At 39.8% G+C, this 17,131-nt stretch overlaps 1 protein-coding gene across 2 annotated transcripts; it reads right to left on the bottom strand.

Moving 5' to 3' along the window:
• Window positions 1-1,573: 1,573 nt before the first annotated feature.
• Window positions 1,574-11,792, bottom strand: ltb4r (leukotriene B4 receptor). 2 transcript variants are annotated; one of them, XM_079668178.1, is made up of 4 exons: window positions 11,731-11,792; window positions 3,984-4,513; window positions 3,101-3,377; window positions 1,574-2,225 (listed from the first exon to the last, which is right to left on the bottom strand). In XM_079668178.1, the coding sequence occupies exons 2-4, from the start codon at window positions 4,472-4,474 to the stop codon at window positions 1,836-1,838; spliced, it is 1,158 nt and encodes a 385-aa protein (XP_079524304.1). In that variant the 5' UTR covers window positions 4,475-4,513; window positions 11,731-11,792; the 3' UTR covers window positions 1,574-1,835. The 2 variants fall into 2 exon arrangements, with proteins under 2 accessions (XP_079524304.1, XP_079524303.1); XM_079668177.1 differs by lacking the exon at window positions 11,731-11,792 and adding an exon at window positions 7,095-7,243.
• Window positions 11,793-17,131: the final 5,339 nt, after the last annotated feature.

Below are 17,131 nucleotides of genomic sequence, written 5' to 3'. Positions count from 1 at the left end.
GACTGGCTTGAAAAAGGCCATGGAGAGCTTTGAGTTTGTTTTAATGACTGTAATACAGGGCAAGGTCCTTGAAACAGTCAACATTGACAAGCTCTCCAGCGCAAAGACGTGGACCTCTTACAGGCGACAGCAATGCTTGGTAACGCAACCGATACACTTGCCCAACTCCGAGGAGAGTTTGATGGCTTAAAAGCGCACGCGCAAGACCTGGCATGTCCACAGTCTCTTCAAAGAGGCGCACAAAGAGGCACTTTTCAGAGCTTTGCAAGGACCAGCGGCTCCAAGACCCAGGGGAGCATTTTAGAGTGTATTTTACGCAAATATCGATATTGTCGTTGACCAACTCAAAAATCGATTTGTTGGAATGAGCGAAGTTGCACAGGTGTATAGCCACTCTTTTGTCTTTATTCTACATGGGAATGTTAGAGATTCCATTCAAATCTGTTGATTATTCATACCTTCCTCAGACTAGGAATAGTATGTTGAGTTTGTAATGCTAAATGTATATCATTTTCTCACAGGATATAGAATGAGACTACACAGTTTTGATCCATTGTGTATGAATAAATGCTTCAGCTCTTCAGACCAACATAGTAAGATGTGGTATCGGTGGGTCTGTTTAATAAAGCAAATCTGCCACTTTTATATTGTAGAATTTGTCAAATTAAAGCAGTCTTTAATTCTTTGTCCTAAACATAGCAATATATGCTTTTGAAATGTAACATGTCTTTGAAAAAATAACAGTATACAGTTTATATTGTGTATCACCTTTAGATTGAAAATACATAGATGTGTTTTTTTTATCTATAAAATAAATACATATACAGACAGACACTTTATCGATCCCAAATTGGGAAATAATTTTACAGCAGCAGTGTGTTCAGGTATTACAATATTTAAAGTTGGAATAAAGCATAAACTACACAACACAAGTATAATGCAATCCATGAGAGAAATCCGATATTTTCATGAAAACTTCATAGGAGTGACCGAGTGGACTCCGGAGTTTGCTGCATGAGTTGCACTGTATGATATGTGGTGTAGTGGGCTGTCACTCAAAAACTGAGTAGCCAATGGAGATGCACCCCTGAAAGTCCCGCCCTCCTGGGACGTTTGTGTCAGAATCGAAAACAAAAATTGAGGGAGTACAAACGAGAAGAGCTGCAGTGAGAGCAAAAGTCGGATCATTGAGAAATTGAAGCAAAGAGAACAGCTTATAAAAAATATATGTTAACAGAAAGAAAAAAATACTTATAGTTTACATGATTACACAAATGATTTGTTTGCGACTTATAGTTTTATTTTTTTCTATTAAACTCTTGCTTGATTCTGATAAAGTGTTGCTTTATCTTTATGAAATAAAAACTAAACTCATATCTTGTAACACGGCAGTTGTATTCAGGTGTTATGAAATAGAGAGAGCTGAGGTAGGAAATAGTGAAAAAAATACGTTTTGATGAAATGTTTCTTGTGCAATGATCTGTCCGAAATATTGCATTAGGGAAAAACCAACTCTGCAAGCCAGTACTTCATGTACTCTTGATTCTTTATGAAAAACAAACTGCATTAAAAATTAAATATAAAAAAAGCTTTATTAAGGTAGAAATTAACAAATACAAATTAAATGTAAAAGAAAATAGCCTTTTCCACACATCCAAAATATGTCGTAATTTACATATATCTAAACAAATATATATATTATATACTTTATAGCTATATATCAAACATTTTTTGGGGTATATAGCAAATGATTATTCTTATAGGCATACATACTTTTTGTACCAAATGTTAAGGAAATACATCCTATAATTCAATGTATGAGTCAACACAGTGTATCAGTTTAGTTGGTTGGCCAGAGACCTGAGTTCAGGCTCATCCACCTCTTTTCCCGGCACGCTGCCGCTCCTGTCCTTGTGCTTGCTTTTGAAAGGCCTCCCGAGTTTAACCGAGAGCGTGTTCATGACGGAGCTCTCGTCCGGTGAAGAGCTGCTGCGGCTAATGCGACCACTTCTGGCGAAGGTAGACGTGGTCCTGCTCTCGGAGTTGGTGGCCTCGAAGAGCTTTCCCATGAAGCTGAGGCCGGCGTTGCGGATGTGGGAGCTGCCGGCGAACACGTACAGAATAGGATTGATCGCACTGCTGAAGTAGGCAAACGCTGTGACATTTGGACGGGCTGCAAGGGCGGCATCAATAGTGGATTTACTGTCCTGCAACAGACCCACTACCTGTTGGAGAAAGAGGGGGGAGGGTGGTTAAAACAAAACAAGCCTGGTCAGAACTTTTAGACAAGATAAGATAAGAAGTACTTTATTGATCCCCAGTTGGGAAATGTTTGTGTTGCAGCAGCAAGGTTGTGTTGTTCATGTTCACTCCATCAAAACACATCACCCCTGTTGTTTGTCTTTAAGGAATACTGTTCTGACTCACTACTTTCTTTTTCAGTCAATTCTACTTCACCATTTTTTCTCAATTGGACTCAAGCAACTGTCCATAAAAGTCGACACTTTCACCATCAGTTTCACATTAATAGCTATGAGTCACTTGGACACTAAATGTAAAAAAACAACTGTTGAGTTTTAGTCACTTCCTAAAATAACAAAAAACAGCAAAGCAGAACCAACTTCATAGCGAGAGTCGAAGAGTTCATTTTGCAACAGTATGCAAAGTCTTACGACATAAATACAGCGTTGGAGTTTTCTTTGCAGATTAGGGAAATAGTAACCCTTTTTGAAAATGGATTGATGATCATATGTCAAAGTAAACAGCACTAAAATGATGGAAAATATTGATTTGTGTTTGTATATTTTAAGTGTATTGCATAGAAATGTTGTTAATATTTTACTGAAATGTCAGTTTGGTTGACTGATGAATGATGATATGAATGGTTGAAGGTTACTTCCTAAGCATTGGTTCATTTCATAGACTGTCAAGAATGGATTTGACCACTTCGATGTCACATTTGTTATTTAATGCTGTGTATTCCCACAAAATCTTGGCGGGAAACACCACATACCTGAACATAAAGCATACTTTTGGCAATTAACGGAATCAGTATCTATTTCTGGCCCATTTAGGTCAAACTCATCAATATAAAACTCACCTCTATGATGTTGACGATGTGATACGGCAGCCAGAAAACTGCAAAGGTACAGATGATCATCAGGATGAGGCGGCTGCCTTGTGCTCGGCGCTGGAACTTGGCACTCTGAAGACGACAGATGACGGAGGAGTAACATGTGTTGATGAGGGAGAAAGGCAACAGACAGGCCATGATGGTCTCAAACAGGTACTGGAAGACCCGGTGACCCTTGCTCTTCCAGTGGTACGGCATGCAGAAGCTCAAAGAGATATTGTTTGGGAAAATCTTCTTCACATTACTTACAGAAAAAAAGAGGAAAAACACACAAATATGAAGTCAATGTTAAAGTAGATATACCAAGCAGAGTCAATTCTGTAACTTAATATAATAATGTTTTAATGGATCTACTAACCCTTAATAACAGTATAGCAAATGTCGGCAATTTCCTTGAGTATATTATTATTATTAAAATGTGTGAAAATGTAGAACCACTGCATTCAATTATGCTTTATATGGAAGTTACAAAACTATGAGGCAACCTTAAATTGCATTAGATATGTAAGAGCATGAACACATACACTGGTAAAAAACTGTTGTTACTATATTTTAAACTCTTGCCACACCATCCAACAATTTTTATTTTTATTAATACTATAAAGTCCAAAAAAGAAAATTGAAATGTTTTCTCACTTGTTGAAAAGACACATGTTTATGATCCCTTATTCAGAATTTTCAAAAGATCTCTTCAAATTACTACAAAGTTAACGCCGTACCCTTTACTTTTTTTGTTGTTGTAAAAACAGATATCAATTTGATTGACTTCAGTTTGTCAGCAACCATTCAAAACTAAACTTTTCAAATAAAGAAACGTAATATATTTAAAGATACGACATGTTAGCCTCACCTGCGGTAAAAAGGCATCGGCAGTGACATGAGGAACGCCAACACCCATACGACGAGCAGCAGAATCAGGAGGGAGCGCTTGGTTCTCATCCTCTGGGACAGAAACGGCCTGGACACGGCCAACCAGCGGTCCATGCTCATCAGGCAGATGAGGTAGATGGACACGTACATGTTCACACTCGATAGGTAATGCACCAGCTTGCATGCTGCCGAGCCAAACTCCCAGCCTCGGCCTCCAGCCAGGTAGCGCAGGAACAAAGGGGCGCTGAGCAGCACGAAAGCATCCGCCATGCTCAGATTCAGCACCAGCAAACAGGTCACTGAGCGCTTCTTCACCCGGCACAACACTGTCCAAACAACAAACAGGTTCCCAGGGAAGCCCAGCACAAAGGCCAGGGTCAAGATGGCGATGCCGACCATGTAGCTGATGGACAGAGGAAGGTAGAAAGAAGAAGACTGCTGGGAGATGGTGGTGGTGATATTGGACGCCATCAGGAAAGCCTTAGAAGAATCTGAGTGAGGCTTTGAGAACTGTGAGATTTACACAACAGAAAAAAAGACAGGAAACAGGATATGTTGAATTAACGTTTGTTAGGTTCAAATGTGTGTCAACGCTTTGAGATGTCACCCAACATGTTTTTTCCTGTTCTGCTACTTTAAATCTACACTACATATTTACGGAAAGTGGTCCTGCCTGTTATCAGCATAAATGGACCTCAACATATTATTAACTGCCTCTTTATTTAAAGGATTGATACTTTTACAAGTGGTGCATGTCCTGCCTTCTACAGTGACGTGGGTTTCATAGATATATATACATCTGTAAGACTTGTCTGCAGCAAACAAATAGAAGATTACTGTATATCATGAATTTTAAAAAGTATACTTTGACCTGTCGATAAATGTATTATTTCCTGCATTTTGTCCCTATTTCACAATTTGTGCCATTTATAAGGACACTAGTGAAATGTGGACAGAAAGATAATTTTTCTTATACCAGCAAGTCAGCACTTTATTATTACAGGTACATTTTCCTTCAGTCTGCCAAATTATTATGAGAATGTAAGTTCTGTCACATCAGTTTAATACCAAATGATTACCAAGACGCAGTGGCGACTGGTCATTAGGGCACAGCCCCACCTAGTGTCAGCAGAAAGTAATTCAAATAATAATTCCAAATAAATGCAAATAAATGCAAAAACAATACATCTTAATATATTTTAAGATCATGTTTAATCATCTGATTCGTCTGTACATTGCTGTTTTAGTCTGTGTTCTTCTAATTACTGTCTGCAGTGTGCCTATTGAGCCGTTTTGAGCGATGTGGGTCAAGCCCCGATCTAGCCCCTCTCTCTCACTGTCAAAGTGAATGGTTGCTGTAAAAACTACACTGCGCATGCTCAGAGTATTTTTCTATTCAATGTGTGCGGCAAAAAATTAATCACCATATAGGGCTCTGTGCTGACATACCTACCATACGTCATCTCATAATTCAGAGAGCTGATTGTCTGTAAGTACGTGTGCCTTGAAAATAGTAGTTGTTTGTGAAGAGGAGACGAGAGAGAGCAGCGTATAGAGTGGCAAAGTCACGCCCACCTACTTCCGCCCCATGGGACCTTATTTCAGAAAAATTATTTATTGAAGTCAATGGGGAGAGAAAGATTATCTTTCGATCCCGTTTGAATTGTGCCATGAATTACACATGTTTTTCAATCTTAAAAAATAATTTCCATGTAAAAACAATCACAGTTTGTCTTAAAACTGTTGAAATATAAGACTATGAAAAATACACAACTAGAAAGACTACAAATCCCAGAGTCGCGTAAGTGAATTTAGCTAGCTGACATTCACGTAACACATTACACTCGTGTTACTCACCGAAACCTTGTAAAGCCAGTCCCGCATGCTGGAACCGACTAACTCCCCTTTTGTGTATGTTCAGCTCTCAACATGGCCAGACTTGTAGTGTTTTTCACCTCTTTTAATACTTTTCGCTTCATTCTGAAAGAAAGAGGTGAAATGTGCTAACGTGACGGCCATCTTGGTGTTGGTGACGTATGCAAGAGTTGTAGTTCATTGAGCGCTTCACACAAAAAAACGTGTTACTTTACAGTTTTACGGCACATGTTTATGTTTTTGACTTGCAAAATTATCTTTTAAATTGACAAACATCATATGTGTAATTTGTTGCACAATTCAAACGGGATCAAAAGATAATCTTTCTCCATTGACTTCAATACATACTTTTTCCGAAATAAGGTCCAATGGAGGTCCCCTGGAAGGGGAGGGACTTCGCCACTCTATAGCGATTAAAATCAGTAAAACGGAAGGAAAATGAATGAAGTTGACCATCTACTTCAGCTTTGGTAAGTTCATTTTATGTCATATATTTTGTTGATCTTCTGTGTTTTACCCAGGCTAATGCTCTGCTGGATCGATTGATATTGTGACCTCAGTCATGAGTGTCTGTGTTTTCCTTATATCCCTCCCTCTGTACCACCTATAGCTATTTGTTTACGTGTTTAAAAAAGCACCAGAAGCATATACACATCTAAGTTGTTCGTGCCCCACCACTTTTGTACATATAAAAGAAGGCCAAGAAGGCAAAGAAACTGTGAAATTAAAATCTTTGTAATCAGCTATCTCCGAACAGAAAGCAACAGAAATCTGCACTCGTAGTGAAGCAAAACAAGAATAATATTCAAAAATAGTTATGTAATTATGGAGCCCCTAAAGGGACATGGAAAACAAAAAAGAGAGAAAAAAAAAAGTCGGGATAACGGTTTGAGAGAAAAAAAATAGAGTCAGGATGACGAATTAGTTTCTCGTGCGCACGAGAAACTAAGAGTCATCCTGACTTTATTTTTTTATTTTTTGAGAAAGTTACCGCCAAGGAGGAAGTGGAGCACAGGAGACAACCATTTCATTGCAGACTGTTATGTTTACTTGGGGAAATGACAGTGCATACATTATTTGAGATATATTTCGAACTCTGACTTCATTTCAGTTCCTTTTCTTATACCAAATTGTACGGGATATAGTCTGTTCTGTCAAACTCCAAAGTAAAAATATTTTAAAATAACATATTAACAAGATACATTTTCATACTGACCTTCTACTTCTGATGTATTGTTTAAGCCCACGACGGTAAATCCACACAAAATGTACCAATGTCCACCTATTTTACACCTCCCCTGATCTACTGTTAACGCAGGCTTTCCTCTTTGAGGACTGAGTGTGGAGAGAAACCGCAAAGTTTATATATTGAGAAAGAGGGTTTATGTAAGGGGAAGCCCGGTGACCACAGGAAGCAAGCTTAAGAACATTTGGTTGTAATGTAGCTGTTGTTCCCAGGTGCGGAAAAAGAATACACAGTAGCCTACTATTAGTTATAAGAAATCAGCTGTTTATTAGGCTGTTCAAGATTCTCACCTAAAGAGGGAAGACACTCCTCAGATGTCTTAAAGGTGACCGATCATGCAAAATGCACTTTTGTTCGTCTTTTATACATGAATATGTGTCCCCGGTTTTCCAGGGAACTCACCAAGTGTCAGAAAACACAACCCTCTCTATTTTCCTCCATACCCAAATTTCTAAAAAAAAAAGGGGCTGCAACGGATCTGATACAGACTGATCCAGATTTGAACACTTGTATCACGTCACAGAATTGGCGCTACGGCTATTGGGCCAACTCCACCAATCAGGAGGAGACAGCCATGGACATTGCCGTTCGAAAGCACTGGAGACACTGTAGTACATATTTCAGGCCACCAGATGGTGCTGTTCTCACTGAATCCGAGCATGAAAGACTGTTAAATTGAGCGAAATGAGGAATGGCTAAAATGCATGATCTGTTTGGTATTTTGAAAAATAAAAAATATAAATAGGTATGGTCCTACACTATATTATTCAAATATAGCATGATACTGTAGGTCCACTTTAAACACATGGGACATCGTAAAACAGTAAACACACAAACATACAGTACTATTTGTTATTAGTTATTAAAAACAAATTAAAAACTGCATTTATGCAGTTCAAGGGATAATTCTCACCCACCTTTTGCTCTTGCCCTGCACTTGTATGTGCCAGTTGAGATGGTTCTTCCACCAGCTCAACTCTCTGTCCCTCATCATGGACGCAGGACGCTGGCTGTATATCTGAACTCGCGCCCTCATCATTCTCTTCATCATCTTGCACTTGTTCTAAGCTGCTGATGACAGTGCTTGTGGTGCTGCTGTCAAAACGATCTGTCAATTTGCGACATTTATATGCTTCACCTGCAAGTGACTTAACCTTTATTTCTCTTGCCTTTCGGCCCCACCTTTTTCTTTTCGTTTTCTTTGATTTGTATTTTCATTCTCCCTGGCCGTTTCTCAATGTCGAGTAAACTTGCTGCAGAGCCACTATTTCAAGCAGCCTATACTACGTCATCGAGTGGCACCGAAGGACTGTTTGAGGCCCATTCCCAAACCGTCCCCCTACACCCTACCCCTACATCAGTGGTTCTCAACTGGTCAGGCCTCGGGACCCACTTTTTACTTGGTCAATACATCGCAACCCAACATTTTGAAGCACTCAAATCGATTCAACAAAAAAACGTGCTGCAATATATACGCTTTTCAGCATACAATATTAATAAAAGTGAAGTACAGTGCATATATCCCTTATATCCCTTCACAGAACTAAAGTATGCTTTTAAAAAAAGTTTAATGAGATGATGGAATCAAAGCTGAACTATATAAAAAGGCACACATACTGAAAACCCAACCCCAGTAGGGGGGTCTGGGGGGATTCTCCCCCAGGAGATTTTTAGAAATACTAACAAAGTATTCTGGTACACTCTGAGAAGAAAATAAATACATATATTACTACCCGACATATTAATAATATTTTATGCCATTGTTTGTTTTTTGCTTTGTTCTGACATCTTGCTGCGAGAAGAGTAAAGAGGAGATAGTCTGTGTGACTTACTTTAAATTGTGGATAAGGGTAGATAGCTCCAATTGTTCTGTGACCTGTCAATCATCAAACCGGGGGTCATATTTCATTATGTGTTCATTTTTATCTGAAGTTGTACCCTTGGAAGAAGAGTTCTAAGTTATTTTCCATGGGGACTTCCGGCAACAATCTTGATTCTGATTGGCCAGAAGACTCGAAAAAACATCAGCAAAGATATTTTATTGAGAAGATGATCACTACGTGACAGAAGTTTTCAAAACCGTTTATGGTCTCCGGTACTTCAAATCCAACGCCCTGCATGCACAGCGTTAGAAAATCGGGCCTTCAAAATAAAAGTTTGACTCTCCCCCCCCCCAGAAAAAAAAAAAAGAATTCCAATTTTTTTTTTCTTTTTTTTTTCTTCACTCACACATCCGCGACCCACTCGAAGCGGGTCCGCGACCCACTTTTGGGTCGCGACCCACCAGTTGAGAACTGCCCTACACCCTACCCCTCCGTTTTCAGCTTTTCACACAATTTGCAAACCACTGCACACGTTTCTCCACGTGACACACAGGAATCTGACATAAAGTCAGGTTTAAAACACTGATATTCAAAATGCATCACACATGGACCAATGATCAAGAAACACGTTCCACCTGACCAAACACCTGATAGCATAATTGTTGGCTCATCAATCAGGATGTTAGCACTATAAAAAGACCACAGGTGAGTACTTTCTTACAGCAACAATGGAAGCCAACATGGAAGTATGAGCAAGAGGAAGAGGAAGAGCTGGGCTGAGAGTGAGAGGAGGAGGAATGAAAGGGAGAGGTGGAGCTGGAGGGAGAAGACGTTCAGAAGGTTCAGCCTAATCTAAGCCGATTTACTGTTGCTTCTGTAATCCGGACACTTAGGATGCAGGATGTTTGTACAGTTATACTATGCAACATGCTAACAATTCAATTACAGTAATGAAGTAAATACGTTTCACACAACAGATATAATTAAGCAATAGCTCACGACAGGCCGTGGTATATGCTCATTATATCACAGCTAAGGGGCGGGGTTCGGCCCGACGCGAACGGTTACTAAGTGTGGCAATATTTAAATAGATTTTATTAGTAAATAATGATGTTTAAAATAAAATAGTCCTCCGTTGCCTTCTGCACAAAACATAGTGCAAGGTGGTTGCTATGCAACAATGTCGCGAGTGAGCCCTCTATGTAATGGCCCACTTGCTGGAACCCAGTTCTTTTAATCCCCCAATTAACCCACACACACGAGGAGCAGGCAGATATCAGGTAACACAATAATCTTTATTATAAATGAAGTTAACAGTAAGGGACCATATCAGCCAAGCTTCTCACATGGAAATGTATCACAAGGCCAAGCAATGCAGTGCCTATAGACCACCCCGTCATTCAGGCTGTTACTGCTCTACCCCACTCCCTGCTGGCCGGAGGGACTATCAATGGTACAACTAACAGTAAAAGATCACAAAAGCATGCAAATAACGCAAACACCTGGCACTTCTATTAGGGAATCACTACACACATGACACTTCTTTCTATTCAGGGTCGTGGGAAGTAGGGGTGCTGAGGTGTGCTGCAGCACCCCCTGGTGGAGGACAGGGGATCTGCACTTCCACAAGATATAATACCAAAAAAAACGAATTTTCAGCCTTGATGTAACAACATTCATAATTAAGTAAAGATAACACCCTTTTTTCAACCCGGTTACATTTTCCATTTGCCCTGTACGATGGGCGCTGTAGTGATGAAAGTGAGGGATGTTGGCTTAGCAGGCGCCCGCAACTCACAGCCAAAGTGAGAGAGATAGAGAGAGGGGATACCGCGGGGATACGTTATCTCAGTGAGTCTATCTCAGTGAGTCTCAAACGTTTTGATCACAATTTCTGTAAACAAATATTTCCAAGGCACACCTTTATAATTATTAGGATAAATCAAAACAGGTTTGAAATCATTCCAATGTATACTATAGGACAGTAAACCAAAAATATCGTTTAAAACTGGAGAGATTTAAAAATATGCATAAATAAATAAATGTTAACTGGTAAAATAAGATATGAATGAACAATACAAATAAAATAAGTTACATTTATTTGTTATTGGCTATGGTAGGTTATTGGAAATGTTCACATACTTATTTAATTAATAAAATGCAAACCGATCTGTTGTACCCTCTAGATCAGTCTAGTAATTGGGCGCTCAAAGTGCAACAGATTGAAGCATTTGACTTTAAAATGTTAAAAAAATCTTCCCGGGGGGACACCCCCGGACCCCCCTAGAGGATGTGAAGTCCACCCCTCCAATTAAAACATGTTATAATACTAAATAAATTTGAAGCCTTGTTATATAAGCTGTCCACCATTGTCAATATGTTTCTCTTTTTGTAGTGTATTGGTCTTTTGTAGAGGTTTTTCATTGCCAGCTAAAATCTTGCCTATAGGGCAGCACATTGGTCAGAACCAGCCCTGGTGTCATCCCCACAGCACCCCCCATTTGAAACATGTTCCCACGGCTATGCTTCTATTTAAAGAAAGCACTACACACATCACACAATAAACATGCTCTCCCACTCACTGGCCGCTAAGGAGTCAAACGGAACAGTCACTGGCACTGGTGGCCAAATGACAACGAGTGGCACTATTTGAACTCCATACTCCCTTTGTTCATTTAACCAGTGACAGCCTGCAAAGACATGGCCCGAGTTAAAATAGTTATGGGTCCGCTCTCGGTCAGGAACACCTCAGACCGAGAAGAGTTAAAAGTTATTTCTCTCACCCTTCCTTAAGTGTTCCAATACTGAGCGACCCAGGGATCTGGTTGGAAGACAGCAGCTGGAGACTTGGCATGCGTCTCCCAATAGTTCGGAGCGCGTCCGACTCAGATACGCCCTGATTGGACGTTGCAATGATCAGGAACTTGAGTGCGTTGCCATAAGCAGGAACTTGAGTGCGTGGCAATAAACAGGAACTAGGGTGGATTACAATAAACAGGAACTAGGGTGCGTTGCAATAAACAGGAACTTGGGAGCATTGCAATTCTGCCTTCAACCGACCCGTCGATCAGCGGCTGGCAGCCAATCGCGGTGCAGCAGAACTTCCAAAGTGGACCTTCGCCTCACGGTCGCTTCTTCGTCGATCCGTCCAGAGCCTTGCTTCCCGTTCCCTCTTGAAGTATTATTTGAATTATTTGAAGTATTAAAGTAACGTGTTATGGCAGGAAAATTCAATCTGGTATATTCATTTTAATGTCACCTTATATATATTCATGTGTGTTAAATTTGAAGGGACAAAGTACATTTTTCCTCCCTAATATATTGAGGTGAAGTCTTTGTGTTTAGAGAGGGATGTGAGCAGGGGACATCCTTATTTGGGGATAGCTCCAAAACTCTGGAATGTTTCCCTCATAAAAGAAGAGGGTGCGTTACACATGCTTAAGGCAAATGTGTGTGTTTTCATTGCAGTAAATATATGTGCTGCGTGATTACTGTTCAACTATACCTCTGTTTTTATTCTTTCATGTGTGGGTACTAAATGGCTACAAACATTGTGGAGAAAGTAGCTTAAACATGTTTTATTACTCTATATGAAATGGAAGCAGCTTTTATGACAGGGACGAGAGAGCTGGGGGAGGGGACATTCTTCTTAAGATTTTCAGCGTGTCAATTATCAGGGAAATCTACTTGTTTTAAATAGATGTGTGGTTAATTACTTTGTATTAATAATAACAGTATGTGTAAAGGAAGCTGGAAATATGCAATGTGAAACCTTTTATTTGAAGTAAAGATGTGAACAATAGCTCAAATGGCTGGAAAGGCTGCAGGACAAATGAGTGTGTTCTCTATACTGGGCCTGTGTGAAGTTGGACTATTTGAAAAGCATCTCTAATACTGCTTAAGAGCATAGGTAATGTGTTCCTCGTTATTATTGATATGAAGGTAATTTACATGTATTATGTATATTTAGCCAACTATAACAACTATATCTTAAAACATATCTTTAACTTGTGTGTGGTAACCTGAGGGGGGGGGGGAGATGGCCACAGGGGAAAAGAGCCATAAAGGGGAATGTGTGTGTGCTGGCTGCAAGATGTGAAATAAGATAAGGAAACTTGTTGTTTAGAGCAGGTTCGTTCCAGACACCAAAAGGTATCTGGTTTTCGTCAAACTGAAAGAGACTTTTTGTTTCCGGGTTTCTTCTCCTGTGTCGCGCTGATTGGGTACGACAGGCCATGTGTTGGTCTCTCCCAATGAGATGACCTCTGGGGAAAGCACCCACACACCTCCTCCTGTGTTTTTAGTATGAAAGCCTGTGTTTTCCTTTGGTTCGCTCTCTTTTTCTTCGGGCTGACCAGAGAGTGAGACAGGAGAAAGAGCAGGAAGTATTTCCTTTGTATTTGTATTGTTGCTTTGTATAATTAAAACAACATTATTGTTTAACTTGCATTCTGGTGTTTCTTAATCCCGTCCTTTTTACGAATTTACCCAGTTTACCAAACGACACGCAGAGACGAGGTTTGTTTTAAACATCCTCAAATCTCCAACACTCTTCACTTCGTAGCTTCACCTTTCCCGTTCTCCCGGCCCTCCTGGTAAATGTCCCGGCTCCTCGCTTTAACCAACCACCGGCCAATCCACGTAGCTCTCTGGAAGGCTTGGCAGGCAGCAGCCAATCACGCTGCCCTCATCCAGCTGGTTCACACCAGCTGCGACAACACACATACTCCGCCCACCTGACAGGCTAACCCTTTTTATTAATGGAAACACACATTTGTCCCTACTTCTGCTTAAAATACATATACACACACAGTAAATATAACGCATCATAATTTAACATACAAAAATCCCATCCCTACTGGCGACAACAACACTAACAGCAAGCGAACATATTAGACAGAGAGCGTTGATCCATTATTTGGCTGTTTATTTACATTAATGTGTATGTTGCTGTTTATTGTGCATCCACTGAAAAACTGTCCAGCATCAGTAGCATGGCTTACGTGGTCACTTGTATAGGTTGAGGTTGTTCGAGGCTGTTGCTTGGCGTGGCGAGAATATTGCTCCACTTTCTCCGGTCCCCGAGATTGGGCTTCCAGTAGCTCTGGAGAGAGCTTTCGCACATGTGGCCACTAACGGTCATAATTTCTCTGCTTGGTTTCAAGACCTGCATCAGAAAGCTTTTGAATGGTGCTACTTTTCCAGTTGGTCTACCTGCTCTTCACGTAGCTCTGCATGTCGTAGTTTAGGTGCTTTTCTTTTTCTGGAGATAGGCACTGCTCAATCCACTCCTCAATACTATAGTAAGACCCCCCCGGAGGTCGAAGTTAATCTTAAATGTTTCCATTTTATGCTTTGTAAGTTTGTTTCGTAACGGAAGAAATTTAAATATATTTATAAAACTGACAAGTCAAATCAAGCAATCTGATTGGTCGATAGCGTTTTTGCGGACCTCTTTGATTACAGATTTGAAAACATCGTTGCTTGCTTTAAAAGTAGCACAATTCATTATGTTAAACCTTCGAAAGTATCTAGATATCCCTGCCCTAATGCCAAAGGAACTGCACACTGAATATGTTTTGCCGTTTGATGTCTATGTCTGGACCGCTGCGTCAAAAAGGAGGGCTTCTGCCCCGTTACTTCTCCGCTGCTTTCTTGTTCCAGTATGAAAAGCAAACTGCCGTATACCGTATCAGCCCAACGGTATACTGTTTTTCTCAGACGCGGAGGGATACTTACTTGTTGTGAAAAGTCATTTACAATTCTACCCGTGGTATACGCCAAGTATATCATGGCTAAGAACCAATCAGATTGCTTGATTTGACTTGTCCGTTTTATAAGCACTGATATATCATGATTATGCAGGGCGAAAAACTGGTAACTAACCTGTTTTCAAGTCTAAGTGTCCCGATTACAGAGGCAACAGTAAATCGGCTTAGATTAGGCTGAACCCTCTGTCCAGCCTCTCTCATCGTCAAACCATGGTTGATAACAATTCATTTCCTTAGAGAGTACTCTTCCTCCTCCTCTCACTCTCACCCCACCTCTTCCTCTTCCTCTTGCTTCCATGTTGGCTTCCATTGTTGCTGTAAGAAAATACTCACCTGCAGTCTTTTTATAGTGCTAACATCCTGATTGATGAAACAACAATTATGCTACCAGGTGTTTGGTCAGGTGGAACGTGTTTCTTTATCATTGGTCCATGTGTGAGGCATTTTGAATATCAGTGTTTTAAACCTGCTAACACATGACTTTATGTCAGATTCCTGTGTCTTACGTGGAGAAACGTGTGCTGTGGTTTGCAAAAAGTGCCATGTTGATTTGCAAATTGTGTGAAAAGCTGAAAACGTGTTTAGAGTTTTGAGCCAATGTTTTGCTCTTTGAGTGTCAGTTAAAAATAATTGTGCTTTAGAATTTTAGTGTGTTAGCAATCGAGAAAAACTGTATGCAACACAGACACTGACCAACCACTATATCTTTGTTGTTTATCTGAAGGACTGAGAAACAAAGAGGTGCAGGTGGAAGGCTAAGGATTTTCAATGAGGCACAGGAAGCAGCAGTTACAAACTTGGTTTTGACAAACAATGCATCACACTTAGAGATCTGAAGCACAGTAACTATGTGCTGAGATGCATGTTGCACAATGTTATTTTTGAATAAAATGTGATTTTTTTTCAACAACTCATTTGTATTTCTTCATTTACTGTATTTCTGTAAACTCAAGCAATCTTTCTCTGCAGAAACCTCTATGTACAGAGCACAGCCCATAACAGATGAAAGTGCTTTAGATGACGCTCAGCAGTGTGTAGTTGGGTGGTCAAACCATCTAGTATTAAGAATTAAGTGTGTTATGTTTGGTGCAAAAGTTTGCATTTGGTAAGTGTTTATGTAGTTTTTGAGTGCAGTTCTTCATTTAGCTGGAGACATGAGGTGTTTTGCACTTTGGGTGTGTGGTTTTGTGAATTGTGTTTAGTGTTCTGAAAAACTGAGCAATTAAAAAAAAAACGTGTGTTAGCAATCGAGAAAAACTGTAATATCAAATCCATCATAATAACAAGCCATTACCATGCTGTCATGTATTTTGTATTTCTTCCTTTACTGTATTTCTGTAAACTCAAGCAATCTTTCTCTGCAGAAACCTCTATGTACAGAGCATAGCCCATGAAGATGAAAGTGCTTTAGATTATGCTCAGCAGTGTGTAGTTGGGTGGTCAAACCACCTAGTATTATGAATGAAGTGTGTTATATCTGGTGCAAAAGTTTGCATTTGGTAAGTGTTTATGTAGTTTTGAGTGCAGTTCTTCATTTAGCAGGAGAAATGAGGTGTTTTGCACTTTGGGTGTGTGGTTTTGTGAATTGTGTTTAGTGTTCTGAGAAACTGAGCAATTAAAAAAAAAAGTGTGTGAGCAATCGAGAAAAACTGTAAAAGCGCTCTACAGCCTGCAGTGCCCGAATGATCCACCAGAGGGCAGAAGACATGTATCACATTGCATAGAACAGGTCTTTTAGGAACGTACTAGTAATTTGGATGACGTAGAGGTCTCAGAAACTCATGTATCAAATATGATACACTTGGCGTTATAGGGTTTTAACAGGTTAAAAAAGCACCAGAAGCTTATACACATCTAAGTTGTTCGTGCCCCACCACTTTTGTACATATAAAAGAAGGCCAAGAAGGCAAAGAAACTGTGAAATAAACATCTTTATCAAACTTCTAATCAGCTATCTCCAAACAGAAAGCAACAGAAATCTGCACTCGTTGTGAAGCAAAACAAGAATAATATTCAAAAATAGTCATGTAATAACTTCTGGTTTGGTATTTACTTTTAAGATTTTATTAAAAAGAAAAAGTACAGATATTTCACTTCCTTTTCTTATACTTGTGAGACCAAATTGTACGGGACCATATAGTCTGTTGTGTCAAACTCCAAAGTAAATATATTTTAAAATAACATATTAACAAGATACATTTTCATACTGACCTTTTACTTCTGATTTATTTTTTAAGCCCACGACGGTAAATCCACTCCAAAAATGTACCAATTTCCACCTATTCTACACCTCCCCTGATCTACATGTTAACTCCCAGGCTTTCCTCTTTGAGGACTGAGTGTGGAGAGAAACAGCAAAGTTTATATATTGAGAAAGAGGGTTATGTAAGGGTAAGACCGGTGACCACAGGAA

Source organism: Notothenia rossii, assembly GCF_949606895.1.
Source record: "Notothenia rossii genome assembly, chromosome: 3".
NCBI classification, from domain to species: domain Eukaryota; kingdom Metazoa; phylum Chordata; class Actinopteri; order Perciformes; family Nototheniidae; genus Notothenia; species Notothenia rossii.
Note: the sequence above shows the minus strand (reverse complement) of the source record. Positions and strands in the feature narration are given on the sequence as shown.

Excerpts from the sequence above, each read along its gene's own strand:
- ltb4r (XM_079668178.1), bottom strand. The coding sequence starts at position 4,474 with ATGGCGTCCAATATCACCACCACCATCTCCCAGCAGTCTTCTTCTTTC. Across the intron at positions 3,378-3,983 it reads CCGATGCCTTTTTACCGCAG|TAATGTGAAGAAGATTTTCC; the intron begins GTGAGGCTAACA and ends TTTTTCTGTAAG. Across the intron at positions 2,226-3,100 it reads ACATCGTCAACATCATAGAG|GTAGTGGGTCTGTTGCAGGA; the intron begins GTGAGTTTTATA and ends TTTCTCCAACAG.